The sequence below is a fragment of the Clarias gariepinus genome, chromosome 4 (assembly GCF_024256425.1).
Source record: "Clarias gariepinus isolate MV-2021 ecotype Netherlands chromosome 4, CGAR_prim_01v2, whole genome shotgun sequence".
NCBI lineage: Eukaryota > Metazoa > Chordata > Actinopteri > Siluriformes > Clariidae > Clarias > Clarias gariepinus.
Window position 1 is genome coordinate 6,691,532 of NC_071103.1, and position 20,532 is coordinate 6,712,063.

General features: G+C 36.1%; 1 protein-coding gene across 1 annotated transcript; it reads right to left on the reverse strand.

Moving 5' to 3' along the window:
* Nucleotides 1-4,156: 4,156 nt before the first annotated feature.
* Nucleotides 4,157-19,498, reverse strand: rmc1 (regulator of MON1-CCZ1). The gene is made up of 20 exons (XM_053495225.1): nucleotides 19,294-19,498; nucleotides 16,669-16,745; nucleotides 15,924-16,008; nucleotides 15,782-15,838; nucleotides 15,607-15,693; nucleotides 15,244-15,384; nucleotides 13,864-13,967; nucleotides 13,624-13,713; nucleotides 12,451-12,556; nucleotides 10,838-10,946; nucleotides 10,566-10,601; nucleotides 9,619-9,672; nucleotides 9,359-9,487; nucleotides 8,610-8,716; nucleotides 8,317-8,436; nucleotides 6,869-6,946; nucleotides 5,645-5,749; nucleotides 5,252-5,320; nucleotides 4,921-5,146; nucleotides 4,157-4,712 (listed from the first exon to the last, which is right to left on the reverse strand). Exons 1-20 carry the CDS (start codon nucleotides 19,390-19,392, stop codon nucleotides 4,633-4,635), a joined length of 1,959 nt encoding a protein of 652 aa, XP_053351200.1. The 5' UTR covers nucleotides 19,393-19,498; the 3' UTR covers nucleotides 4,157-4,632.
* Between the last annotated feature and the right edge of the window lie 1,034 nt (nucleotides 19,499-20,532).

The following is a 20,532-nucleotide window of genomic DNA, read 5'->3' on the forward strand; positions in this document are numbered from 1 at the left end:
GCCGAGTAATTCTTTAATTTTCCATCTAATTCCTCAAATAGTTGCCCGCTGGTGGTGAGTCACTGTTGACAATTTAAATGCAAAAGAAATAAACAAACAAAAAAAAGAGCTCTTATAACGATGCCTGCCTTCCTGAAGTGCGACAGGTCTGTACAGGATTACCTGCAGTCAAGTGATTTCCTTCAGACAAAGTTTGACTATTTCTATAGTAACTGCATTGGGTAAATTATTGCCTAGTGAAGTAAAAGAATGAAGGTACAACACCACAACAATAGCAATTGTTTGGTATAGTTGAGGAATGTTTTAAAGTATTGTGGATTTTAAGTTTTTTTTTTATTATTATGTTTGTTATATCGGCAACCCAGTACATACAATAAATATACATGTGTGGCTTTTCATGCCTTTAATAAAAAATAAATATCTAAGATACATTTTTAAAAGTTGACTTCCTACATGGGAAGAAAATTTGTACAGACTCGTTTTGTTTATCTGTTTGTTTGTTTGATGGATTTATTGCTCACTGACCTTAGATCCGGATTGTAATATATTAATTAGGCATGTTTTGAGACTGTGATCTATGCTAAACATAGCTCACTATGGTCAAGAAATCACCTTTGCTGCTACCTGTCCTATATTTATGTTTAGGACTGTACCTTTTTTTTAAACCCTGTCCCTGAAAATCAATGCCTTTCCCAGTACACATTCTTCTTTGTCTTTCGGCTGTTCCCTTTCAGGGGTCGCCACAGCGAATCATCTGCTCCCATCTAACCCTATCCTCTGCTTCCTCTTTTCTCACACCAACTAACTTCATGTCCTCTCTCACTGCATCCATAAATCTCCTCTTTGGTCTTCCTCTAGACCTCCTGCCTGGCAGTTCCAACCTCAGCATCCTTCTACCAATATATTCACAATCTCTCCTCTGAACATGCCCAAACCACCTCAATCTGGCCTCTCTGACTTTATCTCCAAAACATCTAACGTGGGTTGTCCCTCTGATAAACTCATTCTTAATCCTATCCATCCTTGTCACTCCCAAAGAGAACCTCAACATCTTTAGCTCTGCTACCTCCAACTCTGCCTCCTTTCTTTTTTTCAGCGCCACTGTCTCTAAGCCGTAGAGCATCGCTGGTCTCACCACTGTCCTGTACACCTTTCCTTTCATTCCCGCTGATACTCTTTTATCGCACAACACACCTGACACTTTTCTCCACCCATTCCAACCTGCCTGTACCCGCCTCTTCACCTCCTTTCCACACTCCCCGTTGCTCTGGACCGTTGACCCCAAGTACTTAAAATCCTGCACCTTCTTTACCTCTGCTCCCTGTAGCCTCACCGATCCTCCTGGGTCCCTCTCATTCACACACATGTATTCCGTCTTGCTGCGGCTAACCTTCATTCCTCTGCTTTCCAGAGCATACCTCCACCTCTCCAAATTTTCCTCCACCTGTTCCCTGCTCTCGCTACAGAGCACAATGTCATCTGCAAACATCATAGTCCATGGGGACTCCTGTCTTACCTCATCTGTCATCCTGTCCATCACCAGAGCAAACAAAAAGGGGCTTAGAGCTGATCCTTGATGCAGACCCACCTCCACCTTAAACTCTTCTGTCACACCTACAGCACATCTTACCACTGTCTTACAGCTCTCATACATGTCCTGCACCACTCTAACATACTTCTCTGCCACTCCAGACTTCCTCATACAATACCACAGCTCCTCTTTTGGCACCCTGTCATACGCTTTCTCTAAATCTAAAAAGACACAATGCAACTCTGTTACCTTCTCTGTACTTCTCCGCCAGCATCCTCAAAGCAAATACTGCATCTGATGTACTCTTTCTAGACATAAAACCATATTGCTGCTCACAAATGCTCACCTCTGCCCTTAACCCAGCTTCCACTACTCGTTCCCACAGCTTCATTGTCTGGCTCATTAGCTTTATACCTCTATAATTGCCACAGCTTTGCACATCTCCCTTGTTCTTAAAAATTGGCACCAATACACTTCTCCTCCATTCCTCTGGAATCCTCTCACTCTCCAAGATCTTGTTAAACAAACTTGTCAAAAACTCTACTGCCACCTCTCCTAAGCACTTCCATACCTTCACAGGTATGTCATCACTTTCCCAGTACACATTATGTCACTTTAATGACACAGCATTTTTTTTTATATCTTTACTGCCAGGTCCAGAAATTCTGGAAGTTTTTGGCATTTGACGTCTGTACACCACCACAAGATGTGAGTTAAGTCAAGACTTTTAGTTTTAGGGTTCAATAACCATTTATGAAATACAGTCATTTCAGTACCACAAACCTCATTTAACGGCTCATAAATACTGGAACAAACTCACACAAAAAGATTGCCTTAATCCAGTAAATATACATGTGTAGCTTTTCTTGTCTTTAATGGCATGGAAAACCTACTGTACATGGGAAGAAAATTTATACATACTCATTTTGTTTATCTGTTTGATGGATTTAATGCTCCCTGGCTACACATGTATTGGGATTTAAATTCTTGGGTTGAGATCAGATGACTGACTTGGACAGTGAATCTCATGGGGCCACAGGGCCAATTCATGGGCTTTTGTAGCTTTTATGGGTTTTTCCCAGTCTGCAGCTGCCAGGACCTACCAAAAGTTTTTCAATGAAGGAAAACCAGTAACCTGGCGACAGGGTCATGGGCAGTCAAGGCTCACTGATGCCCATGGGGAGTAAATGATGACCTGTATAGTCTGATCCAATAGAAAAGACCAACAGTAACTGAAATTGTTGTAAAAATTAAATGCTGGTTTCAGTAGAAAGGTGTCAACAGACACTGATCAATACTGTTTTGGTGCCAAAAGGGGGACCAAAGGATAGTTGGACAATTACACACACACCTTCCTTCATATCTACACTAAATGTTGTACGTTAACATCCTGGACCATTGCACAAAGACACTTTAATAACTTTGCACACCTACCTTCACAACTACACTACATGTTTACGTTTACATCCTGGACCAGTGCACAAAGACACTTTAATAACCTTTGCACAAAGACACTTTGTTCTATGCATATTTGCACACCCAGTACAGTATATTTCAATTTGTACAGTATTTTTTTATTTTTATGTACATCATATTTCTATTTTTATTTTTAGTTCTATTTTTCCTAGTTTAATTTAATTTTTCTATTAAATTTTTCTATCGTATTTCTTTTATTCATATTTATTTCTTATTTGTAAACTTTAATTCTCTTTTAGGGTCAATGGCAGTCGTATAAGCATTTCACTACATTTTGTACTGTGTATGAGACAAATAAAATTAGAATTTGATTTAGTTGGTAGTCATAATGTTATGGCTGATTAATGTACATACTATGCAAAGGTTTTAAGCAGGTGTAAAAAGAATCGCTGTAAAAATAAGAATGTTTTCAAAATTATATATTTTACTTGTTTTTTTTATCACTTAAAGTACAAAGTGCGTAAACAAAAGAAGAATCTAAATCAAATAAATATTTGGTGTGACTACCCTTTGGCTTTAAACCAGTATCACTACTTACACTTGCACACTTGTACAGGGATTTTGTAGGATCAGAAAGAAATGTATGATTAATCACTTGTACCACGCAGGTGCTAATGATCATCAATTTCATATGTAGATCGACATACAGTCATTAACTGGCACATAAATGACTTTAGGATTAAACTGGTTGAGGAATAGCCAAACTCTGATACTAAGGTCAGTTGTGGAAGACAGTTTCATCTCAAAGGTGTCACACCATGGCTAGACTGAGCACAGCAACAATATACAAGATAGTTATACATCAGCAAGGTCTCTCCCCTCTCCCTACAGTACAATATCACTGTGAAAGCCCTTGAACCTAACATCTTTTCCATGTTATGCGTACATAGATTATATAAAGTTTTTATGTCATATACACCTCACTGCACGGAGAAAATTTTCTCAGGGTCAAACATGATACAGTGCCCCCACCTGGTGCAGGTGGGGTTAAGGGCCTTGCTCAAGGGGAACAATGGCAATCTGGTGGAGCTGGGGCATGAACTGCTAACCTTCTGATCAGTAACAAAGCTACCACTTCCCCATAATTATATGATTTATAGATTATAAATTACACACACACACACGCACACAAAGAATGAGCCACACCTGTTCAATTTATCTAATATATGTAAATGCAATTATTTATTACAGATATTTACAGTATTTCTCATTTTATACATGTATACCTTCTACATTAATTAGAAATAAAAATAATTACTTCAATGCTTCCACTTTGTTGTTGTTGATGTTAAGTGGTTTGTTGTATTGCTTACTCAATTCATTTACAATATAAGGTTGAAGGTATGTGAACACCTGTCATGGACCATGCCATGCCTCCTATTACTTTTAGGGGATCACTGTTTGGTTGGTCAAAACCATCAACCATGTACATATACTGTATAACATTTAAAGACGGTTATGAAATTTCTCATGGAAATGGAGTTATTTACAAGCACATTTAACTAAGCCACTAGAATGAACAGAAAATAACTTGAATGTGAACCACTGAAACATTTTTCACCTTAAACAGATGAATTGTGTACAAATGGTTCAGGAGCTTGCCTAGGAAATCTTCACCCTTTTCTTTAGACAACTGGAAGTTTCATTAATGTTTGTTCTCCAAACACTTCTTTGAAGTAAGTGACATGCTCCTCACAGTGTTCACCTGAAAAAAAAAAACAAAAAAAACATTAGGTCACCCAATGAAGAACAGCATATAGACAACCCAATTTTCCCACAAAATTCTAAAAGACAACTAGAAGTAATAATAATAATAATAATATTAATAAGTACTAACTAAAAAAACTAAAATGTATCTGCTGTGTGATCATTCAAAATATTTAAAAAGTACAAAATAAGTAATCCGCCGCTACCTGGGTTAAATGCAGGATTGCCACGTAACCTGTAGTTTCTTTGCTCAAAGAATCGGAAGATTGTAAAGAACAGCATTGTGTCTTTAGTCTGCCTTGCAGCATCTAGGAATTTGCGTGCTGAGACATTGTCATGGCCTCCAACACTGCGGACAAAACGGAGAGCCCCGAGTACTTGCTGTTTTGACAGGAGAACCTCTACAATTTCATCGTTCGCTGTGGAGAGCCTCTGTTTTGCACACACAAAGACATATACAAAAATATTTTAAAAGTACAATTTTAAAACACTTATTAATGCATTTAGCATTAAAAAAGAACAAAAACACACTTTTACCTTCAGCATATCTAAAGAGAGCTGGTGTGCAGGAGGGTATGTGCTCTCCAGCGACAGCAGTAGGCAGGCCTAAACCAGAAAAATATATTTACAGTAATGAATACAAGTACCTAAATCATCAATCTACCAATACAATGCAGATTATGTACAATTTAAGCAAGCATTTTTAAATTATAGAATGGTTTCAGATCTAAGTGTAATTGTTTGGTTTAGTTTCTTTTATCTATATCTTTAGCGATGTGTGACTGGATTCGGTACTGAGAGCACTGTAAGCAGTTAGACACTAACCTCATTTTGTAACTAAGAGACTTGTATATTCTATGGCAAGACACACTAGTTTGAACACAAGTTCTACAGTAGATGCATGAAGTATTTTCCTAAAACTGAACTCACCAGTGGTTTGGAGTCACTCAGCACATGATACTGGAGGAACTGATGAAGCATGTAGAAGAGATTATGCTGGACCAGAGTTTTGATAACAAGCTCATAGAAGTAGTGCTGTGTGTGATACAAAAGAGAGAATGTTATATGTCTGTTTCATGGTTCTCCCTTTACTACTGCATGTCTTTGCCAGCATTCTTAATAAAACTTGTGATGTTTTATAAATAAAAGATTCATTTGTGTGGCTGCAACTAAAGATGACTTGTTTACATGTAAATACACCATAAAAAATTATATCCGAATAAAACACTATTCTCTTAGTTCCTTTTTAAAATGTCTTTTAAAAAGGCTTTTTCATATACCCTCATTTGTAATGCAAATGACCGACCTGAACTTATCTTTATTAACTGCAAAAAAACAACCAACAAATAACTTTTTAAGGGGATTTTAGCTCATGGAGGGCCGGTTAAAACTACACAACACATACAGTAATGCTTGTTTAAACATGTGTAATCTAGTCTAGTCTCTATAGTTAGCTGAACATTATGCAATCACTAGTGTGTTCAATTTGGTTATTTAATGCATGAATGTCAAAAAATAATAATAATAAAAAAAAAAATATATATATATATATATATATATATATATATATATATTTGTCATATTACAATTTAATGCGTCAATATGTTTCAGTTTTGTATGAGTTGGTAGCATTTGGGTATTCTTTTAGAAAGTTACTATAACACACCACCTTCATGTTTAGAAAAACTAAAATAACACTTAAGGTGAGTTTGGCGTATGGTTACACGCACAAAAGATCCTAAAGCACAACACTAACTACGATGGTGCTGTTCTTTCCACCAACATACATACCATTATGGACGTTACAAATTAGGAGGACAATTAAAAATCTGTCTGCCTCTATTAACTGGAATGCTGCTGGGTGCTCTAGAGATACAATGATTGAAAGCAATCATCCAAGTCTACACATTTTGTATTGTATCTGACTTTGTACCTCTCCACTCTCCATTTCATCGAGCATTTTGAGAGAACGCTAATTGCTGTTATTCAAGTGCATTAATATTAAATGCATGCTTGCCAATAACTGGGATGTTATTTTTCTTTCCACTTGAAATAAATTTGATTTAATAAAATTCAACATTTTATATATCTTATAATGTTTAGGTTGTGAGACTGTAAGAAATAATCATAACATGTCTGTCAGTGTACCTGTACCTGAACTGTAATTTGGAACTGGTTGAGTGAGCGAATGTATTCCATGAGAACAGCAATGACAAACTTATGCGATACATCCTGTAAAATAAAATAATGAAAAAAAAATTTCAATTGCAATTCTTTTCACATGTCTATGTGTATTAAAAAAACAACAACACACAAGACCTGAAATAATGACAATTATGTCATTATATATAATTACTTACATACAGTGCTGTGAAAAAGTATTTGGCCCTTCCTGATTTTCTAGACATCTGCATTTTTGTCACAATTCAAACTTGATTTCAGACCTTTAGAAAAAAATTTATACAAGAAACCCGAGTAAAACCCAAATAAAATAAAAAACAATTTTTAATTGTTCAGGTAATTTATCAAAATAAAACAATTATTCAAATGGCTCTGTTGTGAAAACTAATATTTATTTAGTTAGTTAGTTAATCAACCAATTTACCAAATATGATTGGAAATTATATTTAAGTAGACTGGACACAGCCAAGCTTGATTACTGCTGGCCCTGTTAAATGTAAACACCACTTAAATAGAATATTTCCAGCAACGGTGAAACAAATGTGGAAAAAAGTTATTTGGAAAGTGTTTTCAATGTTAAGATTCTGGGGCGCATGTAAACCAAAGTGAGAGCTGCTGTTCACAAATAAAGAAAACTTAAAATGTGCTAAATCTTCACAGAGGTGGCCAGCATACCGACAAATCCAGAATCTAATCAGCTAAGGGATCTGCGGGCCTCACTCCACTTGGATGAAGATAGGATTCACATTTGCACCACTGGACAGACGCTAGGCAAGACTGGGTCCATTGGAAAGCTACACGGCAAAAGACTGATCTAGGTAAGCAACATGAGTCTCGTTACATCAAGTGTAAATCTAACAGCAATAAGTTCATATTAACTGTCAAACATGATGGTGTAATGCTGTTGTGTGGGAAAGCTGTGCTGCTTAAGGGAAGTCATAAATTACTAAACAATTAATTCTGCTCTTTTAAAAAGTTCTCAAAGAGACGATCTAGCCATCGGGTGTGCCATCTTAAGCACAACTTGTTATACAGGAAGGCAATGATTTTAAAGCACAAGTGCAATCACTTCTGAATAGAATAGAAGTTAAGCTTTTAAAGGGGCCTATTTAAAGTCTCTACTTAATTCCCATTGAGATTCATGCAAGATCTCATTAATACAGTTGAAATAATAAAAACCACTTTACAGCGTAATGGAAGAGTTTAGTTGTAAAATTTTTTCCTACAATAAATAGAATGATCAGTTTTCTATGTTAAATATTAAATGTTTTATGAGTATCTGAAATTATGTAATGTGACAAATACATATGTACAAAAAAAGAAAATCCAGAAGGGCAAATACTTTTTCATCAACTATATCGTTTACTGAGATTCATTCTTCTTAAATGATGTTTGTTGAAAACAGTATCTTTCATTTTCACCTTGTTTTCAGTAAATGCAGAGAAGACGTGTGTGTACATGTCTGACTGATCGATGACTGCTTGTGTTCGAACTGGTCTTTTACACGAGTTACTGAAGCGACTAGGTCCTGACTCCATAGCCTAGAAAAAGAGGAAATGTAAACAGTAAACGGTGACAATTACACTAGTATTAACACTGCTTAGAACTAACGAAAAGACTGAAATTGTTTATACAACCTATTTTATTCATTATTATTGTTCATTTAATCTATCGCTGGTACTTGGTGAGTGTAAAAGAGGGGAAGTTGCAGTACCAAAGTGTATGCTTGATCAGCATCCAGGTATTCCTTATACACTTGGTTTAGTTTATCAAATACAGTGGCCACTACAGGCAAGTTTCCTTTCTCTCCACCTACAAGCACTTAAGTACAAGATGTACAAATGTAGAAAAAAGAGAAGACACATTCAATAAAATATTCTACTTAATGCACAAACTACTACTATTATGGGGCACAATTCCTCATTTACTGTACATGTAACTGAGTTGCCGCTTTATTGGAGACTCCGATCTCGTACTAAGACGCACTGGTCATTTTATAAGGCAAAGATTTTACAGGTAATTTCTAAATTGTATTTTCAGATCGTTCCCCTGCTAAATGGCCTGATTAGGCCTGCACCTTGGTTTAAGATCCTATGAATTACAATCTTGTGTTCCTTAGATTTTGGTAACTGGATAGAGAGAAATCAGCCCATTTAGTCACAAGACGTTTTGCAAGGTTGGGTACAAATTTTGGTCAAGATGGCATGGGGAGCCAAAGTTTCTGTTGTTATAAAGTATATACAAAATAACATACAATTTGGACCTGAAAAAAATGGCCAATGAGCTTTCATACAAAACAGGTCAACCTGACAATGCTGCGACTCAGGATACATAATGCAGAAGCTGTTTTGCTTTAAGGTTTAACCTTAAATAATTAGATTCTATTGCAAATGGACGTTATTGCAAAAAGAGAAAATTCTATCAAGTTTATTTAATCTAAATAAAAATTTATATTCTTCATACTTTGTGAGCATACGGACAGGATGACCATTTTGCATTCGCTTCTGTGCAGCAGAAAGTCCATCAGTTTTCCTTTGTCTTGAAGGAGGTTCACAGTTGGATGGAGCTTGACATGAAGATACCAAAGATAACCTTTCCGGTACATACAAAAAAGTCAAAGCTTATGTACAACCACTATTTCGTATAAATATAAAACTGTTTGTCTGAATATGTCTGCTTATTTTTTTTATTGTCAGTAGAAAATTAAGGGACAATCTTATTACCTTCACTTGCACTGATTATAATATCTGGCTGAAAGACACTCCAAGTTGATGAGTCTAAATGTTAAGGCAGACAAGACAAGGAGAAAAAATGCTACATGGAACACTAAACTGTATTTAATATGGCAGGGTCCACAATCAATTCTGGGTCAAATTTCTTTCTGTGTGGAGTTTCACTTTGTCAGTGTATTAGTCTGGGCCCCTTTCCCATGTCATGTGAAACATCATTAAACATCAGGCTTCTTTCGAATCATGAATGCAGGTGACCTCCTTAAAAGCAAATTCATGTTTATGCTGAACTTGTGTGTTCAGTGTGAATTAAAAAATGCAAGAGAAGGGCCTCCGAGTGGCGCAGGGATAAAGTGCTCGCCCCATCATCTGGAGATTGCTGGTTCGAACCCCGGGTGATGCTGTTACCTCTCACAGCCGGAGGTCTAGAGAGAGCTGACTGGCCGAGCTCTCTCAGAGGAGAGGGATGAGAGGTACTTTGTGCTCCCACGTTAATCACGGCTCTACAGCCAATCAGGAAGCTCACACGGAAGTTACACCATGTGTTACTCCGCCCCTAACGGTGCGTGAGCGAGCAGTTTGAAAAGGTGTGGTTGGCTGGCGTCACGCGGTTCAGAGAAAACACGTGATAGTGTTTGGCCCTCCCGGCTGAATGGTAGTAGTAGTCTTAATGTGGGAGCCACGGAATTGGCCACGACTAAATTAGGGAGAAAATTGGGAAAAAATAAATAAATAAATAAATAAATAAAGCGAAAGAAAGCGGCGTGTTAAGCATGTTTTTAGCAGCTTTATAGTGCAATTTTTGTGTAAAATCGCTTTTATGTTTATGTCCTAAGCAACTTCAGTAAAACCTTTTCATTAAAACCTGTTAACCCATGTGTCACTCTAGAATTTTAGCCACCTAAGTTACAATAGTCACAAGCAAAAATTGTAAAGGATACAAAGTTCACATGGCTGACTGGAAGCGGCCACTGGTCCTGTGGAATAACATCTATTTCAATTACGTTAAAATGACATGATATACTAGGTACCTGTTAATTAAGAAAATGTCAGCTATGTAAATACTTATTGTAATATTGCAGGTAATGGCAGTGTATGAATAAACACAAATTATAATTACACAACATGTGAAATAATTAATAAATATATTTTTTAATAATATTAACAAATTAAATAGACTAAAGTGTAATTTGCTCTGGCCTTCTGAAAGCACCTGTGACGGAGATCTTGTACGGGTGGATTGACTGTGCAGGAAGTACTGGTTGGTGAATATTCAGAGCACAGTCTGGCTCTTTTAGCTTGATATCAAAAATAAGAGAAGTCTGAAAAAGTTAAAGAAAAGGTTATGTACACCTGTTCCATAGGCGCTGAAAAAAATTATTGCTGAAGTAGCATCATGTCCCAACTTTCAAACCTTCAGCAAGAAAAAAAAGCCCCAAAAAATACCCTTAAAATTCCTACTGATCCTGGGACAGTTTCAATATATATGGGGTGACCTTGAATCAACTTGGGAGCACACCCAAAAACAAACAAAATAGAACTTTAAAATTAGTATTGTATCGTATTAGCCATGTACCAACAGTGTTATTTTACAATAATTGTAATAGTGTAAATATACCTAAAGTAACTGTACACCTAAAATACCGATGGCATCATTATAGAAGCAGTAGGAATTTCTGAAAGTTGGTAAAACACACCATAGACCAGTTATCTGTACATTATCTGTATTATTATCAACTTTGAAGTACTGCTTGCACACACAAATATTCATAATTTTGTGTATTTGAACAAAAAAAGATGCAGAAACCAGTCCATCCAGTTGCAAAACTATCTACAACTACAAAAGAACTGTCTTTTGTTGATCTGGAAAGCTGTTTGGTGAGAAAAGATAGATAAGATGCTCATTTATGTTTAGCCACCTGCACAATGCAACTTTAATAATAATCTTCTTCTTCTTTGTCTTTCGGCTGTTCCCTTACAGGGGTCGACACAACGAATCAACTGCCTCCATCTAACCCTGTCCTCTGCTTCTTCTTCTCTCACCCCAACTAACTTCATGTCCTCTCTCTCAAGCACCCCAAGGCCATAACACTGCCTCCAAAGGCTTGTAACAGTGAACACTATGCACGATGGGTGCTTCACTTCATGCGCTTTCCTTCTTACCCTGATGCACCAACCACTGTGCAATGGGGTCAGTTTGAACTCACCAGACCACATAACCCTTTTCCATTGCACCACAATCTTTATGGTCCTTAATAAATTAAAGCCATTTTTTTTATTAACATCACTAACAAGTGGTTTTCTTATGTCCACACAGCTGTCTTGTTCCAATTTTGTGAGTTTTGTGGATATTCTCCCAATTTTATGCTTTATGCTGCAGACTTAACTGTGCTTCCTACTGTGGAGTTTTATCAATGCAACTTCCCCAAGTGATTTCTATTAACGTTTTTTTTTTTTTAGAAATGAAGTTGAAATAATTTGACACTTTTGAAGTGAATTTTTTTGACTGGCAGTTTATTTATTTCCAAGCTTTTCTAAACTCTCTCTCTGTCCCAAAGTGCTCCTTTAACTTGTACTGTACAAGTCAACACTTTTGAATAAGAAAAAGCTATATTTTCAAGAATCAAGATCTAATCAGTAGAACTCTGTAATTATCAGTTTCTAAGATTAGAATAGAAAGTTATTTGAAGACACTGATGCATAACATTTTTTTTATTTGGTTGAATTGACATTAAATTGATATAAATGCTTTTTTAAAGTATGTTTATTCCCATTGCATAGAACACTAAAGAAAGGGTAAGTGCAGTACAATAAAGTAACACTCACCCGTGAGCTCTGATGGTGCACTACCACCAGATTATCCACAACATTCAGAGCAAACTTGCCCGAGGTGTTCAGTTTCAGCACATGTGCCTTTTTACAGGATCCTTCTCTGTTAAAGAAGTAAGTTTGATTAAAAATACAATTGTTCAGTATTTGGTACTAAAACAGCACATTAGTTCTGAGAGTATATAACTTTATGGTAGAGCACATATTAGACTCAGTTAATAGACTCTTAGCTAAACAGAGCAGTTTTAAAATCAATACTTTTGAAGCTGACATGTCTTTTACATTTTAATTTAATATTTGTATGCGCTTAAATAAGTTAATATTATACATCTAATATGTAGCTTTTTTTAACAGTTATTTCACAGAATTGTAAAAAATGCATGTACATGTTTGGGATCACTTGCACACTCTTTGTTTTTGTTTAGTGATTTATGTTCTACATTCTAAAGCAATACTGGCAATTTCAAAACTATGAAATAACATACATGGAATTAGGTATTTATGTAACAAGAACAGTCAGTTGTTATTTTAAGGCGTATAAGAAGTTCATTTAGAGTTACTAATTTTTATTTTTCATTTTGAAAGTGATGCCAAACTCTTGAGCAGTAGTGTACGTATTTTATGTATATATTACTTACAGTGTAGCTTAAAGAAGTATTGGAACTGTAAATGTGTGTAGCCTGTGTGTAACTAATGTGATGGGACTTCTGTCTGATAGCTGGTAGATATCGTTTTCCTTAGAGTGTGTTTATAGTAACTTTTAGTAACGTTATAGCTGTCAAGTTCTAAGAGGAAAATAAAATCTGGAAAAAAGGGGATAAAAATGGCGGGGGGGGGGGGGTATTTTTTATTACTATTATTAACTTTCTTTTTAAATAAAAAAACTAATAAGCAATTATTTTTGACACATTGCAATTTAAACTGCAATATTTATCTGTTGATCTATGTATTTAAATGTACAACTTTGTATTCAAGTGTATATCAGCAAATAATCTTATAAAAGATCTTATTAAGTGGATGTTTGCCAGTATTTATCACCTCAAAAGTATTTTAAACATAAACAAACACTTTAAAAAATTATTGACAAACTCTACATAAGTTCCTGGCTATGTCTATATAACCTGCAACACATTTGGGAATTTTGTGATTAAATTGACAAATTCAGCTCACCTAGGTAAATGATACAAAACTACTTCTGCTCCTGGACTGTTGGTGGTTCTTGTGTGATGTTTAAGATACATGACATAAAGCTGGCCATAACTATAACAGAAAATACAAAAGGGAGAAAAAGATTATTACTTGCTTATCATTTGTATTGTTGTGACAGACTTTTGTCAAAATTAAGCACAAAAAAACGAAACATACAAAATACAACATGCAGTTAATAAACATTAACACTACCAGACTCACATGGTGGCCACTGCAATGTCGCGTTCTGAAAGGATAATTTTGGCTGGTTTGGGAGCCACTGGCAACTCGATCTCAAACTTCGGCATTTTGGCTATTGTCCCATTCTTAAAAAATAAATTAATTAAGTAATTAAAATAACAGTAACTTCAGACCAGGATTCATACAGACATGTCTTAATTACAATACATGACTATAAATAATTAGATTTAGAACAGTTGCTTATAAGGATATTCTAAGATCACTATGAAACTTGGATATAAATTTAAATTGTTTAAAGGACATAAGATTCAAAGCCACACCAAGTTTACCCAGCCATTGATATTTAAAGACCAGCAGGGCCATATTCTGAATGTCTATCTGAACAGCCAGCTAATCTGTCCTTTATATTCAACTGCAGAGTCATTGTCTTAACTAAACGGCTGACATACCTTGTTCATAACTTGTTATTTGTGTTGGAGTGTTTTATTTATTTATTTTTTATTTTAAGTAGTGCTTTATACAAAACAATATAAATTATACGAAACAGCTGTTAAATTTTAACTAAAATAAAATAGGCTAACAAGAAATATTCTAGAGATCTGTAAGTGCAGTAATCCATGTATAATCATCATGGATTTTCATGAACACCAAATATCATTTGTAAATGATCCTACAATGGATTTCCAAAATTTTATCCAAATTGATAAGCCACTCGAGCCACTATTAATCAACACCAATTCTTTAATTCTTTAAAATTATAAAAATATTACGAATGGGGAACTGATTAAATATTGCAATTCTTTTGCGTGACAATTTGTGTATCACCACATTGATTTCACATTTCATTTTTTAAATAAATTTTTTAACAATTTTTTACATACATTTGCATTTAAGTTGGTAAAACTTTGCAGTTCCTCTATAATCCTACAGGTGGTGAGCTCAAAACTATTTGCACATTGGAAGTAGTACATTGTGTGGTAGGAGTGAATTATTTGAGTGAATTAGTTTGTTTGAAATTGTAAAAAAATAATAATAATTTTAAGTATATTGAATATGGAGGTTTATAAAATCGTTATACAACAGAATCGCAATACAAAATAAATCGGCACCTAAGTATCATGTGTCCGTGATAACATCGTATCAGGTGGCCCCTGGTGATTCCCATTCCTATTAAATACTTTCGCTTACAGCAAAGTAATAATTAAAATAGTATAATTTTTTTAGATCTTATACTTACTGGTTGAATTGATGGTTAAAGAATTTGTACAAGATGCACCGTCTTGAGTTATTTAATTTAATGAGACATTATTTGACAGGATCCTTACTGTAAATACTGTAAAGTCACTAATACCAGAGATTTAAAGGTATTTGTGTATCATACACAAACTATACAGTACTCACTTTGAAAGCAAAGGGTTGCAGAACATTGCCTTGTACAGTGGTGGACAGCACGAGCACTGCAGTCTCTGGGCAGTAAACATACCAGTTCACATTAATGCTTTGGCTCTTCAATAACTTCAGTGTTCGCTTTTCTGGCAGCACCTTTTCAGGACAAAATAAACAAACAAATAAATAAATGAAGTAATTAATAAAGTAATTATTATAATAATAACTATCTGCATAACAAAATAAATTCAGTATATAAAAGAACAACTTAGAATTGCTAAAAGTAGATTTCAAAAGTTCAATATATCTAGCGTTAACATTTTCACTTTTCCATTCCTGCATGCAACTGAAAAAATCTTAACTGTAATGGAAGCGTACCTGGTAAAATTCTATCCCCTGGTCAGTAATGAAAACAATTTCATTCCAGCTGGTCCAGCAGAAGCCCAGAACACTAGAATTCTTGGTCTGAAAGTTTAAACAACAATTTTTTTTTTAAGGAGTACTGTGTTGTACACACTAGGCTTTTTTTAAACACTGTTGTCTCTGAACATACCTTGCATTCATGTGAGAATTCCAAATGTGGAAAATCAGGAATGAAATTAATGAAATCCTGTAACAACATTAACAAAGTCATTAGAAAAATAATAAGAAAATGTCTTAACATCAGATCTTTTTTTTTGGATTGTGATACATACCACGGTTTTTGGTGTCCGCTGAACAGCTAGGATTTTGTTTCCCAGGGAAAACTTTATACACTTTACTTCACCCTTATCATCCATTCTGTATATTAAAGACAGAAATTTTATTTCAAGAAGAGCTAGTTTTCAATAAACACCACCAAATGATAAAAAAATGATCAGTGTTTGAATGTGTGTAGGGGGGAATTTTATTTTAGTTTGTCTTACAGTACATGAACAATAACACTAAAAGATTAATAAAAGAGGCCCATGTATAAGAAGGCAGACATGAGGTCAAATGTACATTTGTTTTAAACAAGTTAAACAAGTTTGGGCCCAAGACACACAACAAGAGTTCCAGTGGTGTACTAAAAACCTAGGAATCCATCACACAACACAAAACACAGATATATATTAAAATGCTCTACTGCTGTGGCATGGAGAGAACATGAGAGAGACATGAAGAACACAGACATGTTATTGGGAGAATCTACTAACAGTGTGGCAGGCAATATTCTTAAAACACTACTGTTTATTTACACACTGGGTTTATTTATATAGAAAATAGCATAGAATAAAATGCCCATTTATAATAAAAATGTCTGTTGATAAAAATGTGTTTATAATAAAAACGTGTGTTTATAATAGAATGTCTGTTTATAATAGAATGTCTGTCTTATACTTTAACTTCGTATTACTTTTTTTTGTCTGGGTATAAGCATAGACCATGATTTGATGTATGTTTCGACTATCGGATTCATACCTGAAAGCAATTGAGTTCTTGTCCTCTGGGCCCTTGACAACAACCCCAGTGGCACCACCAGATCGCACAGCAAAAACCTAGCAAAGCAGTATGTGTACCATAACAGAAATGTTATAATTAAATAAATAAATATCCTTTTTTGCACACACATACACACACACAGATCAGCCATAACATTCGACCTGCTTTTGCAGCCAGAACAGCCCTGACCTATCAAGGCATGCACTGCACTATACCTCTGAATATTATGACCATGTTATGATCTTGTTACAATGGATGTGAGTGGGATTGTGGCAAGTAAAGATTTTGTCCCGGAAGATGCGTAAGCAGAAAAAAATAGGCAAGCGTAAGGATTTGAGAGACTTTGACATGAGTTACACTCTGATGGCTAGACGACAGAGCAACTCCAAAACTCCAGCTCTTGTCAGATGTTCCTGGTCTACAGTGGTCAGGACATAGAAAAAGTGGTCCAAGAAGGGGAAAACCAGTGAAGCGACAACATGGTATGGACTCACGAAGACCGGCCCATGTAGTCAGATCCAATAGAAAAGCTACTGAAGTTCAAATTGAAGAAAAACTTGCTGGTTCTGATACAAAGGTCAATCACAGTCTTTTGTGTATGGGTCTGGGTAGCCACAGACCGGTCAGGGTGCCCATGCTGACCCATGTCCACTGACCAAAAGCGCTTGATGATGTGAGCATCAAAACTGACCCATGGAGCATGAAGGTAAACTGGTCTGAGGAAACACTTTTTCCTGTGTGTTTGCCGCTTACCAAGAGAAGAGATGGCATTAGGAAACACTATCGGGACAGGACAAGGTGGCAGAGGCAGTGTCATGCTATGGGCAATGTTCTACTGGGAAACCTTGTGTCCTGACATTCACAAGGATATTACTTTGACAAGTAAGTTTTTACACTTCCTGTAAGCGCAACAGAAAAACAAAGCTCACCGTTGAATCCCTACAAGATAGGGGTGTATTGGTACGCTAAAGTCATGGTTTGGTAAACAGTTTTAAAGTCAAGACTCAGTATAATAAAGTAAAAAGAATTATAATATGACTTTATGACTTAAATCGATTAACTATTAGTGGACAGTTACCGCTCAGATTACCGCTGTTTATTTTGCTACGGCAAAAGCAGTGTACTAAGAGGAAGTAATTGTAGAGGATAACAGCTGCTGTAAAAAGAATAATAGCGCGGGATAAAATCCTGAACTCAGACCCCAGTGTTATGCACTAAAATCTAAATAATAAATAGGAGTGAAGTTATGAGCAGTTATGTGACAGATTATATCACAGCATCACACAAAACCTTATTTTTTACAAAAAGATATTAGAAATCTGCCTAAAGTTTAACCTGCACCATAAGTGAAATAAAAATGCTGAGTAATAGTAATGTTATGAGAAGCTATGTGACAGATTTAATAATCTATGTTAAAACAAGCTACTAATAAACTACTTGCTCAATATAAACAAAGACCTGCACTAACAGATATTAATTGAAAAAAGCTAACATTATTTCTTGAGCTGGAATTACTTAATATAAAATAACAGCACATTAGCAAACGAGTGTATTTGTTTAACAAAGAAAGAAGAGAACTTGGTGTAAACGAGGAGTAAGATTCTCAACCTTACAAATGTTATTTGTATTGTATAAATGCAGATCATTTACTGCTTTCTGTTTCACCCAAATAAGGATGGGTTCCCTGTTGAGTCTGGTTCCTCTTAAGGTTTCTTCCTATTACCATCTCAGGGAGTTTTCCTTGCCACTGTCGTCCTCGGCTTGCTCACCAGGGACAAACTGACCATTTTGATTCATACAAATTTACATTTCATACAAACTTAAAGAATTATTTATTTTGTATTTATACGTTAGACAAAGAGCTCTGCCGTACAGAAAGACAGGCAGACATGTACTGTGGGCTTCGACCTGAAATAATAATATCACTAATGCCGGCTTTTACTGCAGGTATGTTACACACCTGTAGGAAACACTGTACTGTGATGGTTTGGTATCAGATGGTCCGTGGTGATGCCTGTCCCTAATACTAATCTATCAGCGTGAAAGAATTACACGAATCCTGTTGTTGAGTGACAGAGTTGCAGTGAGACTGTCACATTACACTACAGCCAAGATAGCTCAGATTACTCTCAGTATATCTATTACAGGTTGCAGCCTTTATCCTTTATGTGCATACTGTGATTGTTTTTTTTCTGTCATGCACTTGCCTCTTGTGTTTTGTACACTGTTGTGTTGCACTACAGCCCTCGAGAAACACCTCTATGTTACTATAACATGTCACGTATAACATTAAAAACCACACTTAACTCACCAAACAGGAACAGACTAGGATGTGTGTGTGTGTGTGTGTGTGTGTGTGTGTGTGTGTGTGTGTGTGTGTGTGAGAGAGAGAGAGAGAGAGAGAGAGAGAGAGATTATCAGTCATTCTGCAGAAACCGGCTAGCAGTGGCTAAACGTGAAAAAACTATAATAATAATAATACACTAATAAACTAGCCAACGTTATTAGAGATTAAATGACTGTATTAGAGACCGTTAACGCCGGTTTAACGTCAGTCTGACAGCAGTTAGCTTTGCGTGCTAATCGTGTTAAAACACTTCTTACCTGTTTATTCGCCTCGTCGAAAAACACGTTGTTGACACTCGAGGCATTTTCAAACTGCACCGGGTTTTCGCTCAGCTCTAAATAATAATCCTCACTCATGACTCACAATAAATTACAGCTTCGGCAGCACCAAATACACAAGTTATGGGAGTGTGTTTTTACCCAGAGAGCGAACTATACACATCACGTGACCACATGAACACTGCAGCCGTGCGCCGTTTCCTCCCCCGAGTTGCATCGCGACGCGCATGCGCACTAACGGCACTTATCCCCTGAGGGAAGTAGTGATGGGAAGTTTGAATCATTTTAGTGACTCGGTTCTTTGAATCTCGTTCATCAAAACCATTACGTCTACATACATACATTCTGGATATAGTTCCAGTAATTAAAATATTACAATGCAGTTAAGGACATATTATAATCAACAGAATGAGTAGCTCACCTCTCATATCTTTCAGTCAGAGTTGTTCGTTCTTTGAATCTTTCGCACCGTATAGCGTCTATGGGAGTCACGTGACAAAGGACCGAACGACTCGGAGTAGAAGAGTCATTGAGAAAGAATCGCTCAATTCTGTTTCCTGTACATAACCTACGGAGGTTTTGCGATGATTTGCGCATGCGCGCTCAGTAGAAAACGAACGAATCACTCTCCGAGACTACTCGTTTTTCTGAGTCATGTTAAAGATTCGTTCGAAAAGAACAAATTGTTTTTGAACGACCCATCAGTAGTGGGAAGTGTGTAAATCCAAAACCTCTTAAACTTACTCACTCACTCACCCACAGTCTATACCACTTTATCCCTTTTACAGAGTCGTGGGGGTCTATTCCAGGAGACTTATGGCACAAGGCCGGGTACACCCTAGACAGGGTGCCAATCCATCGCAGGGCACACACAAATAGAGACACTCACACACTTAGTCACATGCTACGGGCAATTTGGTTGAAAAATTAGCCTAGTCTGTGAACTGTGGGAGAAAACCGGAGTACCCTAAGGAATCCCACCAAGTATGGGGTGAACATATGAGTGAACTCCATGCACAGAGAGACAGGACTCGAACCTGGCCGTGAGTCTAAACACTGTCTAAGCCACAGTGCCGCCACTTCTCAAAATCGACATTTGGATTTAATTAATGAAACACGATGATTTTTTTTCTATTTAGGTGGTATATTTTAAGTTTATGTTCTTTTTTTATTTATTTGTTTGTTGGTCTGTTTGTTGTTTGTCTGTTGTTATTGATT

What these genes read in the sequence shown, in the direction of transcription:
- rmc1 (XM_053495225.1), bottom strand. Translation starts at nt 19,392, where the DNA reads ATGAGTGAGGATTATTATTTAGAGCTGAGCGAAAACCCGGTGCAGTTT. An exon ending in AATTCTCACATGAATGCAAG is followed by an intron (nt 15,694 to 15,781) that starts GTATGTTCAGAG and finishes TTAAACTTTCAG; the next exon opens with ACCAAGAATTCTAGTGTTCT. An exon ending in GTTTTGTATCATTTACCTAG is followed by an intron (nt 12,557 to 13,623) that starts GTGAGCTGAATT and finishes CTTCTTTAACAG; the next exon opens with AGAAGGATCCTGTAAAAAGG.